The sequence below is a fragment of the Myotis lucifugus genome, unplaced genomic scaffold (genome assembly GCF_000147115.1).
Source record: "Myotis lucifugus unplaced genomic scaffold, Myoluc2.0 scaffold_119, whole genome shotgun sequence".
NCBI classification, from domain to species: Eukaryota; Metazoa; Chordata; class Mammalia; order Chiroptera; family Vespertilionidae; genus Myotis; species Myotis lucifugus.
In genome coordinates, this window is record NW_005871167.1 from 3,773,680 (window position 1) to 3,794,806 (window position 21,127).

Sequence of the window (21,127 nt, forward strand, 5' to 3'; positions counted from 1 at the left end):
GCCCCCTGTTGTGAGGACACCGAGGGTTACCTGCTTCCTCTCTTACCTCACTCTCCGTAGATCACACAAATGTGAGAGGAGGAGACCTTAGAGACTGGTTAAGGCCCATCCAGTCCCTCCTCACCTCCCCATTTGACAGACGAGAAATTGGAGCCCAGAAAGTAAAAAGACTCGCCCAAAGAAACACAAAGTTAATGGCAGAACTAATTCTGGGACCCAGGTCTCTCGACCCTTCTCTATTATACCCTTTTCTCCCGTCTTTTCTTCCATTTGTAGGGCATTGAAGCCTTGGGTTTGATAATAAACACTAGTTCATTTAGAAAATGCCATACTTTTGGCCATCTTTCACCCTCTCAGTTTATAATGTAACAGCTTCATTGAGATACAATTTACAATTCACACGCCATAAAATCCAGCTCTTTAAATTATGCAATTCAGTGGTGTTGTGCCATTATCACTACAAATCATTTAAAAAAAATCCTCACCTGAGGATATACTTTTTATTGATGAGAGAGGAGAGAGAGAGAGAGAGAGAGAGAGAGAGAGAGAGAGAGAGAGAGAGAGAAGAGAAACATCAATGGGAGAGAGAAACATGGATCAGTTGCTTCCTGTGCGTGCCCCAACTGGGGATTGAACCTGCACCCTGGGTAGGTGTCCTGACTGGAATCAAACCCACATGATGTGGGTTTGGTGTACATGAGGATGCTCCAACCAACCGAGCCACACCGGGTGGTCATAATTCATTTTAGAATATTTTCATCACCCCACAAAGAAACTCTAGGCCTATTAGCAGTTACTTTCTATTTCCTCCAACTCCTCCATCACCATCAATCTACTTTTGGTCTCTGGATTTACCTATTCTGGACATTTCATATAAACGGAATCATACATTATGTGGCCTTTTGCATCTGCTTCTTTCACTTAGCATATTGTTCCCAAAGTTCATCCATGTTATAGCATAGATCATGCTTCATCCTTTTGATGTCCAAATAAGATTCCATAGTATAGATATACTATATTTTGTTTATGCATTCATCAATTGGTGTTCATTTGGGTTGGTACCACTTTTGGGGTATTATGAAGAATGCTGCTATGAATTAATTTTTTGTATTAATTTTTATTTAATTAAAATTATATATATATTTTATATTCAATATTATTTTGTATTAGCTTCTGGGTGCAGCATAGTGGTTAGATAATTATATACTTTACAAAGTGTTCTCTGGATTTTCTAGTACCTACCTGGCACCATACATAGTTATTACAATATTATTGACTTTATTCCCTATGCTGTACTCGACATGCCTGCGACTATTCTGTAACTACCAGTCTGTACTCCTCAATCCCTTCACCTTTTTCAGCAGGCCCCCTAACCTCCCTCCCCTCCGTGTGAATTCTAACCTTACTTTTATCCTCTATCTCTCTTAAATCATTAATCTCTCCCTCTCCTTCTCCCTGGGTCTTTTATTAACATATTAATATGTTCTAATATATGTCAGTTTAATAACAAACCAGCCCTCTCTTGACTTCACATCTTCCTTAGCAGCCACCTTTTGGGGGAGGCCATTGAGAAGCTGTGACTGCTGATTGGCCCAGGCAATTGGAGCTCCCCACACCCTCCCTATCCCTGGAATGTACACTTTGCCTGCCGTTCCCAAAGTGGGAGCTGTTCCAAGGACATAGCCTTGAGAGAATAAGGTGTTGTTGAGACCATCTGGACTGTGTATGTGACTGAACCCAGTTAGGGCCTCTATATACACTTTTAAGATTTGGTGGACAGCCTGGCCGTTGCGGCCCAGTGGTTGAGCGTTGATCTGCAGGTCATTCATATGTGCATCCACATTAGGAAACCACTTATTGGCTGAAAAAGGGGATGGAGCTTGTGAGCTCAGACTTTTTGATCCCTCTTGCTCCTCCAGGAGGCAGTGCTCTGTGGAGCTGGTCTGGCTGGACATTCCACAGCTTGACTTCAGAAAGTGGTGGCGGCCAAGGACTCAGTCTAGCAGCTGTACCCAGATGGGCAGGTCTAGACACTCAGTACCTCACAAGCAGGGTCAGACCCGAGCTGTCTGGGGCCTGGGGCTGGGCTTGGCTCAGTAGGTCCAGGTGGAGTCCAGCCAGGATCAGGCCAGGTGTGGCAGGAGGTGGACCGGGATGGAATTGGTAGGCGCGACTGCTTGAGGTCTGGGTCAGTGAGCCTGGGCCCGGAGGAGGATCAGAGGAGACAATTCCTGTGGTTGGGGCAGGGACTGGGGCTGGGCCCTCAGCTTCAGGAATGGGGCGAGGCTCAGGGTTGGAGTAAGGGTCAGAAAGTTTAGTGTAAACATCATTCTTGGTCGTCCAAAGCAATACTTTTACATTTTGAAGGGGTGGCTGTGCTAAATGCTCTGCTTTGTACTGCGATGGGCAGACTTTTATCTCAGGTCTCCTCTGGTCATAAGGACAAGTCACAGGGAGCTTGGGGTGGAGTGGCGGAAGAGCATGTGCCCTACAGTGTGTCCTTGTCACCTATATTTGCTGGTGTGACTTCTGCATGCACTCTCTTGTGTTCAAATAGGATGCGTTTATAGCAAAAATAATGGAAGCCATCAGATATGAGTTAAAATGTGAACTATGATACATGTTAAGAAGTACTGAGGCCTCTCCTTCTGTCAGGGGAGAGGATTGTGGATCAGAATTCAGTTTGCACCTGGCCTGGGAGGGGCTGGCTAATGCAGACTTGGGAAGAAGTCAAGGGTTCCTTAGCAGTCATGTTAAGGTCATCATTTGGCAACAAATACTGTCAAAATCTTTTTTTAAAAAAAATTTGTTTTTATTAATTTCAGAGAGAAAGGGACAGGGAGAGAGAGATAGAAACATCAATGATGAGAGAGATTCATTGATTGGCTTCCTCATGCACCCCTCCCCCTCCACAATTGGCAATCGAGCCTGCAACCCAGGCATGAGCCCTGACCAGGAATCAAACCGTGACCTCCTGGTTCATGGGTTGATATTCAACCACTGAGCCACACCGGCTGGGCTGCTGTCAAAATCTTAACATTAGGGGCAACATATGTTTTCTTACTATGTAACCAGGTTTTATTGACTTGGGAGAAAAATTAATCTTTGCTATGATGAGGTGTGCTTACTTTTTAGGTAACTTGTGAGGAAATGGCTCCAGCACACCATGTCTACTCCGCTCGTAAACTCAGAGACAGTTCCTCCCCATTTTGGATCTGCTAAAACCTGGACAGAGGAAAACTTCTACTCGCATTTAGATAAAATCTGAAGCTTGAACATGGATTGAGAGGGAAGGGTCCACAAAAAACCTTTTCTTTTTAAGACTGAGGTCAATTATAAACTTATGAACAATAATAGATACAGAGGCAGAGCTGCCTCAAACTGATTTTCAAACTGCAGCGGGAAGGCCAGGGAGGGTTGGGGGGCAGGAGGGAGGGGGGTAAGAGATCAACCAAAGGACTTGTATGCATGCATATAAGCATAACCAATGGACATAAGACACTGGGGGGTAGGGGAGGCCAGGGGATTGTCAAGGGCGGGGAAAAAAAAAGGACACATATGTAATACCCTTTGTAATACTTTAAGCAAAAAAAAAAAGATACTTTCAATCTTCAGAAGATTTTAAGTATGTTAATAAGAGAAACTGAACCATGTCAACAGCCTAAACAACGTAATTTTTTATGAAGAAGCAAAAATTAAATATTTTTTTTCTGTACCATTAAAAAAAAAAAAGACTGAGGTCAATAGGACTCTTTTGCTTGTGTGATACAGGGAATGGGTTGAACAGCACTTCCACTTTTTCTGGACTGCTCTGTAATAGTTTCTTGGCCAGATAGGAAAGAAATGGTGTATATGTCCATTGTAGCACTGGAAGTGACTTTTTCTTTTCCCTGGGGAAGTGTGGAAAGGCCGAAGGATGCTGGCAGGGGCTGAGATATGGCCATGGACTGGGGAAGATGCACTTCTCTCAGCCTCCTTGGGTTTGTTAGGAGGAGCCCAAGGCTCCTGATCTACGGAGCTGCAGGTGGCTCTCCTGTCAAGAGAAAACTTGAAATTGATTTATCTGCATTTCTACTTCTTCCTCCCAAAGGGAGCAAAGAACTCCCCAGTAGGACAGAAAGGAAAAGTCTCATTTATTCATTTATTTTTATTCTTTTATTTTTAAATATATTTTTATTGATTTCAGAGAGGAAGGGAGAGGGAGAGAGAGAGATAGAAATATCTCTACATATAAAAGGTTAAGTGACCAACCATACGTCTATCCAACCGTCCGACCAACTGACGGGTACATATGACTCGCGCATGTGCGATACATGTAAAGCTCTCGCTGGCGCCAATTGCACGTGTGTGTTTCGATCTGTCATTCGGGAATGCCGTGTCATAAATGAAAATTGAAAGTAGGTGCAATCATCATGCTACTGAGAAATCTTAATAGTAAACGGGGTCTTTGTAATGGTACTAGATTTATTACCAAAAAATTGCGACCTAACATAATCGAAGCTGAAGTATTAACAGGATCTGCGGAAGGAGATGTTGTTCTGATTTCAAGAATTAATTTGTCCCCCTCTGACACTGGCCTCCCATTTAAGTTAATTCAAAGACAGTTTCCTGTGATGCCAGTATTTGCAATGACTATTAATAAATCACAAGGACAAACTCTAGACAGAGTAGGAATATTCCTACCTGAACCCGTTTTCGGACATGGTCAGTTATATGTTGCTTTCTCTCAAGTTTGAAGAGCATGTGATTCTAAAGTTAAAGTTTAAATACTTCATCACAAGGGAAATTAGTCAAGAACTCGGAAAGTGTTTTTACTCTTAATGTGGTGTTCAGGGAGATATTAGAATAAGTTTAATCAATTTATCAGTCATTGTTTTTATCAATGTGGTTTTTATGTCATGTTTTTGTTGTTTTTATATCATGTCTTTGTTGTTATATGTTGTTATTGTTTATTTATTAATCAATTTATATGTTATTTTCATTTACATTTTACTCATTTTCTTTCATCTCTGGCACTTGTATTATAGAGAAAGGGTGAATAGCGATATTAAAATATTTCTTCTAATTAATTTCCTTTCAATGTGCATGAATCCGTGCACCGGGCCACTAGTCAATGATAAGAGAGAATCATTGATCAGCTGCCTCCTGGGGATTGAGCCCACAACCCGGCATGTGCCCTTGACCGGAATCGAACCTGGAACCCTTCAGTCCGCAGGCCAAAACTCTATCCACTGAGCCAAACCAGCTAGGGCTCATTTATCACTTGGGAAACCAGGAGAAATATTTGGCCTGGGCCTTATATTCATGAAGGGCCTCAAGTATAGACTTTTCTATTATTGCAAAATAAGGTCATATTGTCTTTGTATTTATTGATTTATTCAAAGTTTTGGTTGCTTAAAAATAAACAGAAAATATAGCAATATTTTAATAACTCTGTCCTGGCATTTATTAAAAAAACATACTTTTTATTGATTTCAGAGAGGAAGGGAGAGGGAGAGAGAGATAGAAATATCAATGATAAGAGAGAATCATTGATTGGCTGCCTCCTGCACGCCCCTCACTGGGGATGGAGCTTGCAATCCAGGCATGTACTCTGGGAATTGAACTGTGACCTGGGTCATAGGTCAACACTCAATCACTGAGTCACATCAGCTGGGCCTAGCTCTGTTTTTTAAATTTTTACTTTTTTTTAATCCTCACCCGAGGACATTTGTCCATTGCTTTTACCTAGAGTGGAAGGGAGGTGGAGCGGGGAGGGGGAGAAAGAGAGAAAGACACACACACACACACACACACACACACACACATTTCATTGGTTACTTTCTGTGGGGATTGAGCCTGCAACCGAGTTAGGAGCTGGGAATTGAACCTGTGACCCTTTAGTCCTTGGACTGAACGTTCTAACTGCTGAGCAAAAATGGCCAGGGCCTAGCTCCGTTTTTATGTTTCCTATCTCTTTGTGGAAGTTTTTACTAAGTTCATCTACTCTTCCCCTAAGTTCATTGAGCATCCTTATAAACAGTGGTTTGAACTCTGCATCTTGTAGATTGCTTGTCTCCATTTTGTTTAGTTCTTTTTCTGAAGTTTTTATCTGTTTTTTTCATTTGGGACATGATTTTTGCTTCTTCATGTTGGCTGTTTGTTTCTATGTATTAGGTAGAGCTGCTACATCTCCTGGGCTTGGTAGAGTGGCTTTATGTAGTAGGTGTCTTGTAGGGTCCAGTTGCACAGCCTGCCTGATCACCCACGCTGGGCATTCCAGATGCATCCCCCGTGTGGGCTGTGCACACCATTCTATGGTAGTTGAGCCTTGATTTCTGTTGGCATGCCAATGGGAGGCCAGTTTCAGGCGGTTGGAGAGGCCAGTCCCCTGCCCCAGTCTTCTCTCTCTCTCAGGAGCTCTTAGTACCTATAAGATCTTCACTCACACATTTTTTTCCTACAAAGAGAAAGCTTGGCCCAGGAGAATCAGAGATGTCTGGGGTTCAGGTTACATAATTTCCAGTCTCTCCCACAGCTGCAGAGATGCAATGGCTTCCCTTATGCTGAGGGCAGCTCTTAGAAGTCATCTTAGGAAGCTTCCTGTGAAGGCGACGGCAAGGACTTGAACCATAGTCATCTCTCTAGGAGTTGCCTCTGGAGAAACTTCTGCCTGGTCTTAGCTCCAAGAAGAGCTGTATTGCCCTGAATAGTCTGTCTCTGTTTTATCTCAGGGACACTGTGAGCTCTGGAACGAACCCGAATTTTGAGTTGCCTTCTAAACAGTTTTGAGTCAAACTTGTGGCCCACCCTTGGGACGGGCATAGATCTTATATTTTACATTTTCGAGTGACATTCCTGGCTCCATTTTATACCTCTACCTTCCTTTTTCTTTAAATTTTTTTTATTTTCTTCTCTTTATTTCCTTTGCTCCTACTTTAAAAAATTTCCATCTTGTGTTGGTTGATCTGTCTTGGTAAGCTATTTGTGCGGAGCAACAAGAAACAATACACTGAATGAACAAATATAAACAGTGAGTCTCTCCTTAGCACTAGGATGGAAGTGGGAAGTGGAAGGAGGTAGAGTGATGGGTGGAGTAACAGAAGTGAAGTGAGAACTGTGGGCATGGACCAACGAACTCCCCATATGGGGTATTGGTTCTTATTCCAGCAGCCTGGCTCGGAGGTGAGGGGACAAGGTGTGAGGAAGTAGGGGGAACAGACCAGCTGTTCCTGGGTTGCTGTGTAGGACACGGTGGCCTTTTGTTGTTGGAAGGAGCTGGGCTTCCAGAGAACAAGTTACAGATGTGGGGACACAGCTTATAGGAGAGGGGGTCCCAAGATAGGCAGGACTGGGTGGCATGTTAGAGTGTCCTGGACCGGAAGCTGGGGATTTAACTTCTAGGTTTCAAGTCCCAGTTCTACCTTTGTTGGCCAAGTGACTTTGCAGTCATGTGGTTCCTTAGTTTTCCTGTCACTTAGTAAGACCTGCTAGGCTTATCTCTAGGGTTGGTGTGAGGACCAAATGAGATAATGAAAGGAAATTGCCCAGGTGCTCTATTATGGCTAGGCTGTAAACTTTTTATTTTTTTTAATGTCAAGGGACCAAAATAATTGCGGAGTTACTGTGGCCATGATTACCATTATGCTGGTAGAGACAGTCCCATTTGGAAGGTAACTACTATTGCAGAGGCACTGGGGGCTGTGAGGCTGTGGGGCAGGCCCTAGTGAAACAGAGAGACTTGGCTGACCCCAGGGAACTAATTAAAACTTACACAGCATCCACAGGGAGAAAGCATTTGTTAATTATTAAGTTGCATCCGATATATGTACGTGACGGCTTAGACTTTTAGAGTAAAAAGGATCTCAGGGGTTTGGGGAGGCCAGTCCCCTGCCCCAGGCTCTCTCTCCGAGGAGCTCTTAGTACCTCTGAGATCTTCACTCACACATTTTTTTTTCCTACAAAGAGAAAGCTTGCCAGGAGAACAGGAAGGTCTGGGATTCAGGGTACATGAATTTCCCAGACTTACATTTTTTTTCATGATCTCTATGGGGAAGGCCACCACAATTCTAGTTTCTTGGATCTAATCATGTCTTCCGCTGCAACTTGAGGCCAGCTTCATCTTCTAGAGTTTGTGGGGTTGATTGACAGCTACAGATCCCTTTTCTCTCATTTTCATGTTATTCTTCAGATCATTTCCCCTCTCCTTGACTCCCCTCATGTCCCTCATCAACACCCCCCACCCCAGATACTGCAGCCAACAAATTTCTATTTTCACCTGAATAAGAATGTTCTGAGAAAGGTCATAGGACCTGACCAAGAAAGCAATTTCTTGCACTTGAGGCTGGGAGAGGAAGACCTAAGCCTTTTCTCCGCTCAAAGTAGCAACTTTCAAGATATTTTGCCTTTGCCCGGCTGGCGTGGCTCAGTGGTTGAGTATTGACCTATGAACCAGGAGATCGCCGTTTCATTCCGGTCAGGGCACATGCCTGGGTTGTGGGCTCGATCCCCAGTGTAGGGTGTGCAGGTGGCCGATCCATGATTCTCTCTCATCATTGATGTTTCTCTCTCTCTCCCTCTCCCTTCCTCTCTGAAATCAATAAAAATATACTTAAAAAATTAAAAAAATACACAATATATTTTGTCTTCAATCCCATACTTCCTTTGATTTTGGTATCCTTTGAGTACCTTTTTTTAAAAAAAAAAATTATTGTCATCTCAGTCCAGGGTGAAAATGTACACAGTAAACTCACCTTCTCTATCTCCCCTGATCCATGTGAAATAATGCTGATTTTTATTATACACCAGATATTGTGCTAAGTGCTTTTCATACATTGTTATTAATTCTTGCAATAATCTTATGAGGTAGGAATTATCTTTGTTTATATATGAGAAAACCGAGTCTCTGAGAAGTTAAATAATGTGCCCAGGTCACACAGCTTGTGGGTGGTGAAGCCAGGAGTCCAGCGTGGAAGGTGATCCCTGGCAGGCCGTTGCCGTAGAAAGGGCATGGGCGTGGGGTCAGAGGCTCGGGTGTGAATCCTGGATTGCTCACTGGCTGATGGGACCTCGGGCAAGTCACACATATCACCTCTCTTGGCCTTGGCCTTCTCATCTGCAAAGAGGCAATACTAATGCCTGGCTCACTAGATGGATTATGGGATTTACTAGTAAGTAACATGATTGATCAACCTAGCGTTAGGTTCAGTAGATGCTCAGGCAGTGCCCACTGTGACATGTGTGATAGGCAGCCCCTCAGCCGGCCCCCAGTGATCCCCACCTCCTGGCGTGCAAGCCCTCATGTGACCCCCTCCCCTTGAATAGATGGAGACCTCAGTTCCTTGCTGCATGGGCCTCTCATTCGGCAGCTCACAACATGGCAGGTCCCTCTGAGTGAGAAAAGGAGAGAGCGAGACAAAGCCAGCGAGACAGAAGGCACAGTCTTTTTGTAACCTGGGCCTTTTGGCCTGGAATCAATGACTCACTTCTAACTATCTGCACAGAAATTAGAGATTATATTACAGAAAGGTGTGGCCTCGATCTTGTTCCCTTGCTTGCTCACTCAAAGGGAAGGCAGCTGCCACGGTGTGAGCACCCTGTGAAGATGCCCACCTGGTGAGGAACTGATGCCCCCAGCCGGTAAGCACCTGGGGCCTGCCAACTGCTCTGTGTGCGAGTTTAGAAGCAGACTGTATCCCAGGGGAGCCTTAAGATAAGGGCATCCTGCTGATTGCTTGATTAAATTTCGTGAGAGTCACAGGCCTGATTACTGACTCAGAAACCATGAGTTCATACGTAAATGTTTGTGGCTTTAAGTTACTAAGTTCTGAGGCCATACAAGGTGGAAGGCTGTGGGGTAATGTGGTTTCCGTGGGAGAACCAGGGCAGACTTCTCAGAGGAGGTGTTCTGTGCTGGGCCTGGGATGGCGGACAGGAAGTAAACTGGAGGAGAAGGTGGAGGAAGGTTCTCAGGCAGGGGCACAGCAAACTGTCGTCCAGGAATGTGAACTCTGGCGTGCCCACAGCGCTCACACCTCTGGGGCTTCAGGGAAGCGCCTCCTTGTCCCTGGCCACGTCCCCCTCTCCTGCCAGTGCTACTTCTTATACCATCTCTGCTCCTCCCTCGGTGTGCCTGCTCCCCTGCCCAGGATCCACGTAGAGGCCCAGACACCGAGTTCCGCTGATGAGGCAAGAGTATGAAAGAGGTTGGGGCAGGTTCTTTTTCGGTTCCCTGACTTCTTGTCCTGGGGGAAGCAGGAAGCTTGTGGCTTGAGTCTGACCTCCTAGTGGTCTCACGTGTCCCTCCGGCCTTGCACACGGGACTTCAGGATAGTATGTTCCTGAGATCTTGCACCCACTGAAGCACCCCCAGTCCCCTAGGGCCCCAGCTGTGGGATCTTACACCAGAGTGTCCCCTTTCTTCCTTTAAACTCTTTAATCTCTAACTCTGACCTCCAGGCTCTGCAAAGGGGCAGGTGCCAATCCCAGTGGAGGGTTACTCAGGGCTTTTCCTGGCTACTTTTCCTATGTGTAGGATGGTCTCTGCACATACACACACATGCTATACATATGTATGCAATACATGTGCACATATAAGACACACATGCAGGTGCATACACACACACACACACACACACACACACACACACATGCTGACATAATGAGGTTTCGTTAATCGTACCCTATAGATGAGCTCATGGTGAGAGATGATGTGTCTTGTCCAACGTCTCAGTTTCCTCCTCTGTAGATGGAGTTTGGACGAGTAGATCTTCAGCACCTTCCCTCACCATCTCCTCACACAGCTCAGAGCGGGGACGCCCACCCGGGCGATTTGGAGATTCACCACACGGGAGCGATGTGGACCCACTTTGAAAAAGCCTCCGCATTAGCTGCTCTTGAGGAAAAGGTCCCTGTGGCTCCATTTCCCACTCTGTACCCCGTGCTGTCTTTTTTATTTATAAAGTATTTTAATTGGAAACTGCAGAAATGCTCAACATCATAAATCTGGAAACAACCAGACTTAAGAGAGTCCTCATCTGTGTTCTACTCACAGCCTTCTACGATGTTTATATTTGAAATATGTGTGCTCACAATCAGAAACATTCACTTTTGACCAAATCGAAACATTAAACTATTAATAAAAGCATTTCCAAAGACATAAAAAGGAATAATTGGTTGAAAATAAATTAAAATAAAAATATAAAAATCTGTTTAAACAAATTCCATCTTTTCCTTTTGCTGTTTTATATATGATTTTTCCCTATTTCTGATCAATGGATGAGAAATATATTTAAAAAACACAAAACAAAAAGACTCATTCCATCCAGAGTCTATCATTGTTAATATTTTGGTGTAATATCTATCTGAATATATATTTTATATTGAGAACTTACTTTTTTTTTAAATATATATATTTATTTCAGAGAGGAAGGGAGAGGGAGAAAGAGAGATAGAAACATCAATGATGACAGAGAATCATTGATCAGCTGCCTCCTGCACGCCCCACACTGGAGATGGAGCCCACAACCCAAGCATGTGCCCTTTACTGGAATTGAACCCGGGACTCTTCAATCTGCAGGCCGATGCTCTATCCACTGAGCTGAACCAGCTAAGGCAGAACTTGCTTTTATCACTTAATAATATATTGTGAACATCTTTCCATGTCAATAAATTAGCTTAAAAATAAAGCACTTTATTTCAGAATAGTTTTAGACTTACAGAAAAATGGTGAAGGTAGTAGCATATATTGTTCCCATGTACTCCACCTCTAGTTTTCTTTATTAGTAACATCTTATTATTTATTTATTTTTTAAAATATATTTTTATTGATTTCAGAGAGAAAGAGCGAGGGAGAGACATCAATGATGAGAGAGAATCATTGATTAGCTGCCTCCTGCATGGTCCCCACTGGGACTGAGCCCACAACCCGGGCATGTGCCCTGACTGGGAATCAAACTGTGACCTCCTGGTTCATAGGTCGATGCTCAACCACTGATCCACACCGGCTAAAATGATATTTTAAAAACTGAAATCTGATCTTGTCATTCAGAATGAGTCCCTGAATTCTCAAGCCACCCCAACATCCTTCATGATCTGTACTGGGTGGAGGTGGGAGCAAACCCGTCATCCTGCTCCTAGATTTACCTCAAGATGAAAGGATTTTTAAAATTCCATTTCCAGAAGGGAACAAGGACAGAAACGCTTCCCATCTTTCTCTCTAACCCTTCACTCATTTCTTGTTTTTTAAAATTTTACTTTTTAATTACATTCAACATTACTTTGTATTAGTTTCAGGCATAGCACTTGCTTCTAATGGGGGGAGGAGTGAACTTACTGATACAGTAGAAAGCATTTTTGCTCATGTGTGGTGTAAGCCCTCTTTGGCTTTCTTTCTCAGGCTGGCCTGTCCTGTCATTTGTATAGATTCTCTGCTGTTAACTTGGGGGTAGTGGTAACTGTGGAGAGTAGGAAGCTCTTTTCGACCTTGGATTCAAGCCATATCCTCCAATTCAGCTTGACTAGTAATAAAGCTGATCGTCTGCTTCCTAACTTCAGTGTATTTTCCTTGTTGGTAGAGAACCCAAAGGGAGAGATGTGTGGTTAAGTAGACCTCTTCAAACTCCAACAATTTCGGATACTGCATGTCTCCTTCCTCTCTTGTGACTTTCCCATTGCCCAGCGTACTCGATTATAATGAGCATCCTGCAGTTCTTGGAGTGAGCCACACTCTTGCTGACCTCAGGACCTTTGCACATTCTATTCCCTTTCTTACTTCTTCCTCTGGATAACTTCTTGTTATGCAGACTTCAGTTAAGGTTCCTCCTTGGAGCCTTCTCAGGTTAGATATGGGACTTCTCCTTTGTACTGCTAACCATCCTATCTTGCTGCTATTGTTTGTACATGTCTCATATAAAGTTGTAATTGCCTGTTAATTGTTCCATCTCCCCCATTATGTTGGTTTTATTCTCCTTTGCACTAAATTCCTGGCACACAGCTTGACATAGTATTTTCTGAATGAATGTATTAAACTTGAGCTTCCCCAAGGGTACACCATGGCACACTGGATTGGGAGTATCTGTAAGAGTGTGATCCTTTTTGCTCTTGGTTTCTGCATTGTGGAGTCTTGGAATGGACAGAGCTCCCAGGCTCATTGCATCTGGCTATAAATAGCCTTGCCTGGGGCTACTCAGCGGGAAGCCCCAAAAGCGTGGGGTTGGTGATGCACCCTGAGGTTCCTGCAGCTGGTGAGAACAATGAGTGATAGACACTGTTTGGCCTCACTAGGTTAGGGCAGCCTAGAGATGCTCTGTAACCTTCATGTTTACTCTTGCAGCCAGCTCCTGAGTGTCCTGCTGCCCACAGTGGACAAGGGGCCCATGGAGCTGTGGAGGAGTTGGGGTTCATGTGACAAGGAGCACAGTGCCCAGCCCAAGGTGTGGCTCTCAAGGGTTGGAGGGTGGGGAGTCCTGGGGATCTCCTAAGCTCTCCATGGTGGTCCTGGATCTTTGTCTTCATATACGGTATATCCAATACTTCTGCCCATTACCTGCTAATGTGCACTATTGTGGTATATAATCTGGCTGCATGGTGGCTGTATGCACAATCTGCACAGCAGAGCTCCAGTAATACTGTATTGAAATACCTGACATGAAAAAGTGTGATTGAATGTAGGCACGGTTGTCAAGTAATAAGGAAACCTTTGGAGCAGCAGTCGCCAACCTGTGGTTCGCGGATCACTGGTGGTCTGTGAGATCCGAAAGGTTGGCGACCACTGGATATAGTCAGCAATCTATAATAATAAAGCATAATATGCAAATCGACCGAACGGCTATCTGGACGTCCTTTTGGACAACCTTCCAGACGACCTTCTGGACGAAGCCGGGGCTGCAGCCGCAGGATCAAGGCAGCCACCGTGGCTGCGAGGGAGGGATTGAGGCAGCCGCCACAGCTGCGAAGGCCTACTTTTGCATGAATTTCATGCATTGGGCCTCTAGTATTGTAATAACTGTGTATGGTACCATTAGGGTACTAGACTTATTAGAATGATCACTTTGTAAGGTTATAAATGTCTAATCACTATGTTGTGCACTTGAAACTAATATAATATTGTATGTCAACTGTAATCAATCAGTCAATAAAAAAAGACACACGGGGATAAGATGGCCATTTACAAATCAAGAAGAGAGGCCTTCACAGCCCTCAGAAGGAACCAGCCCTGTGGACACTTGGATCTTGGATTTTTCGCCTCCAGAACTGTGAGGAAATAGATTGCTGTTGTTTAAGCCAAAAAAAGAAAAGAAAAAAAAAGAGGAAAAGTATTATTGGAAATGAAATCCTTTTATAAAATTACAAGAATTTTCAATGAAAGAAAAGTTAGTAAATGTAAATATATATTTACACATAATTTCAATGATTGAATAATTTTGAATGACTGAAAAGGTTTTTCATTTTTTATCACCCACTTCTGCGAGTAGTTTTCTTGGATAGTGACCATGAGTTATTTTAAGAAATCAGTACTTAAAGATCTTGACCAGGAGGTGTTTAGCCATTTTTCAAGCACAAATCTAATATAATAATTATATTCACAGAAGCAAGCTCAAGTTTCTAATATGTATTAAATTTTATTTGGAAGTTTTATGTGAAACTAGTATTTATTACTGTATACTTTTAAATAAAATATTACTGCATATTTTATTTTCTTTGTAATTATATAGTAAAAGGGTGCAATAAAATTTTTATATGTATAATTTTATTTGTAATATTACAAAATTAAAGAAACCCCCAAAATGCAATATTCTAAAAACCCCCAAATTTACTACTGATACTAATTCCTATGAGTTCACTGTGCTACCATACACAGGTCAAGAAATTAAAGAAACCACTAAATATATGAAACATTTATCACCAGAAGCCTTAAAATCTAACCGTTTGTAGTAGCCCTTCAAAAAGCTACAAGTTGGCCCAGCCGGCGTGGCTCAGTGGTTGAGCGTCTACCTATGAACCAGGAGGTCATGATTCCATTCCCGGTCTGGGCACATGCCTGGGTTGTGGGCTCGATCCCCAGTGCAGGGCGGGCAGGAGGCAGCTAATCAATGATTCTCTCTCATCATTGATGTTTCTATCTCTCTCTTCCTCTCCCTTCCTCCCTGAAATCAATAATAAAAAATATATTAAAAAAAGCTACAACTTGCATTTTTAAAGCAGTATTCTCTGTACTAAAACTCTTATCAGCTATACAAAAATCTGTGTAGTTTTTATACTGAAGCTAATATTGAGTTGCATTTGAATTTAAATTCTTAACAGAATAATCACCTGAGCACACACACACACACACACTCCACACACATCAGTATAGGATAGCCATTTATTCTTCATCTTCATCTTCCTCCTCCTCCTTCTCATCTTCTGGTTCTTTCTTTTTTGTTGGCCTGCCAGGAGTCTTTTTGTTGTTGTTAATCCTCACCCGAGGATATTTTTTCATTGAGTTTTTAAAAACTATTTTTTATTGATTTTAGAGAGGAAAGGGGAGAGAGAGAGAGAGAGAGAGAGAGAGAGAGAGAGAGAGAGAGAGAAATATCAATGATGAGAGAGAATCATTGATCAGCTGCCTCCTGTATGCCCCCCACTGGGGATCAAACCTGCAACCCAGGCACGTGCCCTTGACTGGAATAGAACCTGGGACCTTCAGTCCGCAGGCAGAGGCTCTATCCACTGAGCCAAACCAGCTAGGGCCAGGACTCTTTTTTCCTTCCCCTCACTTTTGCCCTTGGCATGGTATGTGGCAATATCCTTTTCATATTTCTCCTTTAGCTTAGCTGCTTTCTGTTCATATGGCTGCTTAGCTTTGGCTGGCTGTTCAGACCACATTTCACCAGTTTTTTTGGCGGTATCCCCCATGGACGATGTTCAGAGCAAAACAGAAAGAAACAGATGGAGGCCTTTTAGGAGCATTGGGGTATTTTCCTTTCCTTTCTTATACCTTTGGTGGGGGGACATAATTTTTAAAAAAATATATTTTTATTGATTTCAGAGAGGAAGGGAGAGGGAGAGAGAGATAGAAACATCAATAATCACAGAGAATCATTGATCGGCTGCCTCCTGCACACCACCTACTGGGGATCAAGCCCTCATCCCCCGGCATGTCCCCTTGACTGGAATTGAACCTGGGACCCTTCAGTCCACAGGCCGATGCTCTATCCACTGAGCCAAACCAGCTAGGGTGGGAACATACTTTTAAAAATCTTCATCATAGTGAATTTCTCACTTTTTGCCATATCTTCAAGCTTTGACTTTTCCTTTGCAGACACAGTCTTCCATCTCTCTGAACATTTCTTGGAGAATTCGGCAAAATTGACAAAACAGTCTGGATGTTCTTATGCTCTTCCCCGCAGGTTTGCACAAAGAAGGCATAAGAGGACATCTTGCCCCTTCAGCTTGTTGGCCTCCTTTACCCATGGCGACAGTCTACCTCGTGGTGGCTCTTCCTTAGTCCCACTGTGCAGCCAGATCCGACAGGGACACTTCCTTCGCCTGATTCCCCGCCTCCCGCCTCCCATTAAGCTCTACCACATGCTGTCAGTTTACCCTGGTGTGCCATTCCAGTATTAGCACTTTTTACATGTGCCACCGTGTGAGGAAGGTTGGAAGTACTGCACTGAGCCTCTGCTCCCAGGTAGCCTTCCTGGGACACTGCCAAACTGTTATCAATGATTTGCCATCCAATGTGTGTTTACACATCTTTATAATTGCTCTCATTCTATGTTTCTGTTGGTTTGTTTTTTCTGCACTCCATTCTCCCCACTACCCCCTCCCCCATTAGATTAGGAGTCACACGAGGGCAAGGAACTTATCCATTTTTTTTCTGAATATCAGTAATGCTGTATAGCTCTGGGCTCCTTGACTCTGTGTCTGTCTGAGGATGTTCTCTGACCCCAACTTCCCCATAGCTGGTCTCTCTAAGCAGGGTCTAGGCCACGCATGTCAAACTCAAAGGCTAACACGGGCCAAATAAGCAAGGTTTAAGTTTCTGTGGGCCGCAACAAAACCCAAAAGCTTCAATTTTCATAGAAATGTAGGTTTATTTTGACAGAGACATGCTGAATACAAAGGGCTGAAATAAATAATTGTTAACATAAAATAATAGAACATTTCAATAAAAAATAATATTTTTTCTTGAACATGAACTTACCAGACACTGAATAACTGCACAAATAAGTGTAACACAAATAAACCTATTTTTCTTGTTCTCCGGAAGTGAAATATTTCCTGTTGCGCACACCAATCAAGTCAGTCCAGACTAACGACATGGCAATCAGCTGCTAAACTATCCGCTGCTAGTATTAGTGGAGAGAAATGGTGCGCCTGCGGGTAAGGCGCGTAAGGGAAATGAATGCAACACGATTATAGTAATCAGTCATTAGCGAACGTTGTAGTTCATTATTAATGATGATGTGTAACAGGATATTGTAAAAATTAAGTTACAAAATTTTTATTAAAACATTTCTTACATACTGTTATATTGGCTGGGCTGCAAAAATATTCATTGTGGGCCACATGGGGCCTGCAGGCCGCGAGTTTGACACGCTTGGTCTACCACATTATTTCTAGGGCAGCAGGGTTAACGTTTTCCCTCTCCTGCCTCCAGCCTCCAAACCGATTGTGTTAATCAAAATTCTTGGCAGAGACAGAAGCTGTCTGGATGATGAAGCAGAAAAACAATTATTAAAATGAAGTGTTGTTGGGAGAACAGCCACTGTTACCCAGGAATAACTCCCAAACGTTAACTGGTCAGCTGCGGAAACCATGGGTGCTGCCACCAGGGATGGGTCAGAAAGTTTCTGCCACTTTTACGGCAGGAACTTGCTGTTACAGCCTTCGCTGCCGTCATCAGAGAGAGCACCGCTCCGTGCCTCTTGCAGACACTCGGTCAAAGTCAGTCAGTGGAACTGTGTCACATGCCTGGAGGGCTAAGAAAGTGTTCTCAGCCCCAGAGAGGAATTCCTCTTTCCAAAGCCGGGAATTCTCCAGAGACTGAAAGAGGGCCGCACTGAGTGGTAAATGTCTGCTCCCGAGGTCCTATCCAGGATGAGCCGGGGCTCCTCTCAGTCTGAGGGGCTGGCGAAGGGGTATGGGTCTAAGCTGATGCCACATGGTGGGAGGAGAATAGGGAAGCCAGGGACACCCTCTTGCCCAGTTGGATGTGTGATAGGCAGTTATGGATGTCAGAAATCAAGGGTGAGGAAAAGCAAGGAAGGATATTCATGTGGAATATTTCTAGGGGAACAGCTCCCTTTCTTCTAAAAGGCATCGAGAGCGTAAGACTGTTGTGTGCTTCTGGGAGAAAACCAGATCGAAGGGCCAGGTAAACTCCCTCACGGGCTCCGGGCGGGCCACTTAGTTGGATGTCAAGTTCATAGACATCTGCTTTCAGGACTGACACGGACCTCTGACTATGGGTGTAGCCAGGGCAATCACCTTGTTCAGGGATCTAGAATAATTTAGAAGATGCCAAATGTTCTTCCCCATAGGCAGCATTCCCTTTCATTCTTCTTTTTAAAAAATATATTTTTATTGATTTCAGAGAGAGAGGAACGTCAATGATGAGAGAGAATCACTGATTGACTGCCCCCTGCAGGCCCCAGGATCGAGACTACAACCTGGGCATGTGCCCTGACTGGGAATGGAACCATGACCTCCTGGTTCATAGATTGACACTCAACCACGGAGTCATGCTGGCTGGGCCCCCTCCATTCTTTCTTATCCTATAGCTCTGATGGTGAGTCTGGGGTGTGGTTAGGAGGTAAGATACAGATTTACTTCTGTTTTAATTCCAGCATTTTCTGCCAGGAAGCCTTATTTTTCTCAGGTACTGCATGGTTTCTATTAGATTGTGGCTTCAGTCCAGCACCTGAAGGCAGTCAGCGATTGAGCAGGCACCCCCCACCCCCACCCCCAGTCCCTTCAGGGTGAGAAGACCTGCCTCTTCACCATGTGCCGCAGGGCCCCCGCCACCTCCTTGTTTCGAAGGGTGTAGATGATGGGGTTGAGCATGGGTGTGACGACTGTGTAGAAGAGGCTGAGGATGCGGTTTGTGGTCACCGAGGAGCCTGCCTGGGGCTGGATGTAGGTGATGCTGGTCGTTCCAAAGAAGAGGCAGACCACAAGCAGGTGGGAAGAGCAGGTAGAGAAGACCTTGCGGCGGCTCTGGGTGGAGGCCATTGCCAGGATGGCGCCCAGGATGCGGACGTAAGAGGTGACAATCAGAGAGAAGGGGACCATGATGAAGACCACGGTGGCTGTCATCACAGAGATCTCGCTTCTGTGCTTCCCAGCACTTGCCAGCCTCAGGACTGGCAGGATGTCACAGAGGAAATGCGGGATGATGGGGTGACGGGGGAAAGGCAGAGTGAAGATGAGGGAGGAGTGGGTGGTGGCTGTGATGATGCCCATGAGCCAGGAGATGCTCACCATGGCCACGCAGGCCCGCCTGCTCATGAGGATGGAGTAGTGCAGGGGTCGGCAGATGGCGGCGTAGCGGTCGTAGGCCATGGCTGTGAGCAGGCAGCACTCTGAGATGCCCAGGACGATGAAGATGTACATCTGGGCTGCACAGCCCTGGAAGGAGATGGCCTGGGGATGCGGGGAGGCCAGGTCAGCCAGGGTCCTGGGCACAATGTCGGCGGTGTAGAGGAGCTCCACTACCGAGAGGTGGCGCAGGAAGAAGTACATGGGCAAGTGCAGGGAAGGGCTGGCCCGGGTGAGGAGGATGATCATGGAGTTACCCAGCAAAGTGACCAGGTAACACAGAAGCACCACCCAGAACAGGGGGCCCTGCAGGGCCCTGAGGTCGGAGAATCCTAAAAGGATGAATTCAGGCAGAGTCTGATTTCCCTTAGTCATCACTTCAGGCTAGAACCTACGGCACAGCCAAGAAAGAGAGGTTTATGTGGAATCAGCATTTCTGTGACTTAGTAAGGCACTTTTCGTACAGTCCCTCTCAAATCGACCGAGACAGTTAGGGTCTCCGCTTTATGGATGAGGCCATGGGTTTCTGAGGGGTTAAATAATTTGTCCCAGGTAATACCAAGGGAGTGGTAGGCCTGAGACTTGAATCAAGGTTTCTTGACTCCAAATTCCATGCATTTCCCATGTCCTCTAAGCTCTGGGTCCTGGGTGCAGGGCCTGACTCCCAAGTGTAGAGACCCCAGACATATACTCTGGTCTTCCTCCAGAGTGGGGATGGAGCAGCTGCTTTGCCCCAGACTTCTTTGTACAGTCTGGCTCCAAACCCCAACCTGAAACAAACTATGTGACACCCCCACTGTGGACTCAGTCAGGGGCTGTCATAGGCTGGTGTCTTATGATCACCATGGTGGGCAATGGACTTAGGATGTCAGGCAATAACGCAACTGTTGGAGATAATACTGCCCAATTGTATCATGCTTTGGAATGCTATAGAGCTCCTTTTCAAAGATTATTAGGCCATGGCCCCTGCCCTGTGAGGGGAGTGGGGCAGGGACTGGCCATATTGTACTTTGCTCTCCTCTTATTGGTCCCTGTAATTATCACTCCAGCTGCTCTGTCTCGGTGGTACCCTCCGTTTTCCCAGCCCCTAGGCCAGTGATGGCGAACCTATGACACGCGTGTCAGAGGTGACACGCGAACTCATTTTTTTGGTTGATTTTTCTTTGTTAAATGGCATTTAAATATATAAAATAAATATAAAAAATATAAGTCTTCGTTTTACTATGGTTGCAAATATAAAAAAATTTCTATATGTGACACGGCACCAGAGTTAAGTTAGGGTTTTTCAAAATGCTGACAGGCCGAGCTCAAAAGGTTCGCCATCACTGGCCTAGGCATTCCCAGAGTGTGCCCCCTGCAGGGATGCATCTTATTAAAATCCCACTCATCTTTCAGGCTCAGCTCAAATTCCCCCATCCCTATGGCACCTTCCCTTCTCCTCATGGTCAGAAATAATTACTCATGGCATTTCAGAATTAAAAGTGACTTTAAGTGTCATATTTCAGTGTGACAATGCTCAGATTTCATCTACAACATCTCAGAAGGCTGATGTGCAGTGTCTGTTTGAACATCTGCAACAAAACTCACCATCTACTGAGGTAGCCCCGTCTGCCTGTAGGAAAAG

At 44.6% G+C, this 21,127-nt stretch overlaps 1 protein-coding gene and 1 pseudogene across 1 annotated transcript; both read right to left on the reverse strand.

Annotated features, from left to right (window-relative positions):
- Positions 1–15,343: 15,343 nt before the first annotated feature.
- LOC106697940 lies at positions 15,344–16,550 on the reverse strand (annotated as a pseudogene).
- Positions 16,551–18,935: 2,385 nt separating this feature from the next.
- On the reverse strand, positions 18,936–19,904 carry LOC102419307 (olfactory receptor 10P1). The gene has a single exon (XM_006093686.1). The coding sequence runs from the start codon at positions 19,876–19,878 to the stop codon at positions 18,940–18,942; it is 939 nt and encodes a 312-aa protein (XP_006093748.1). The 5' UTR covers positions 19,879–19,904; the 3' UTR covers positions 18,936–18,939.
- Positions 19,905–21,127: the final 1,223 nt, after the last annotated feature.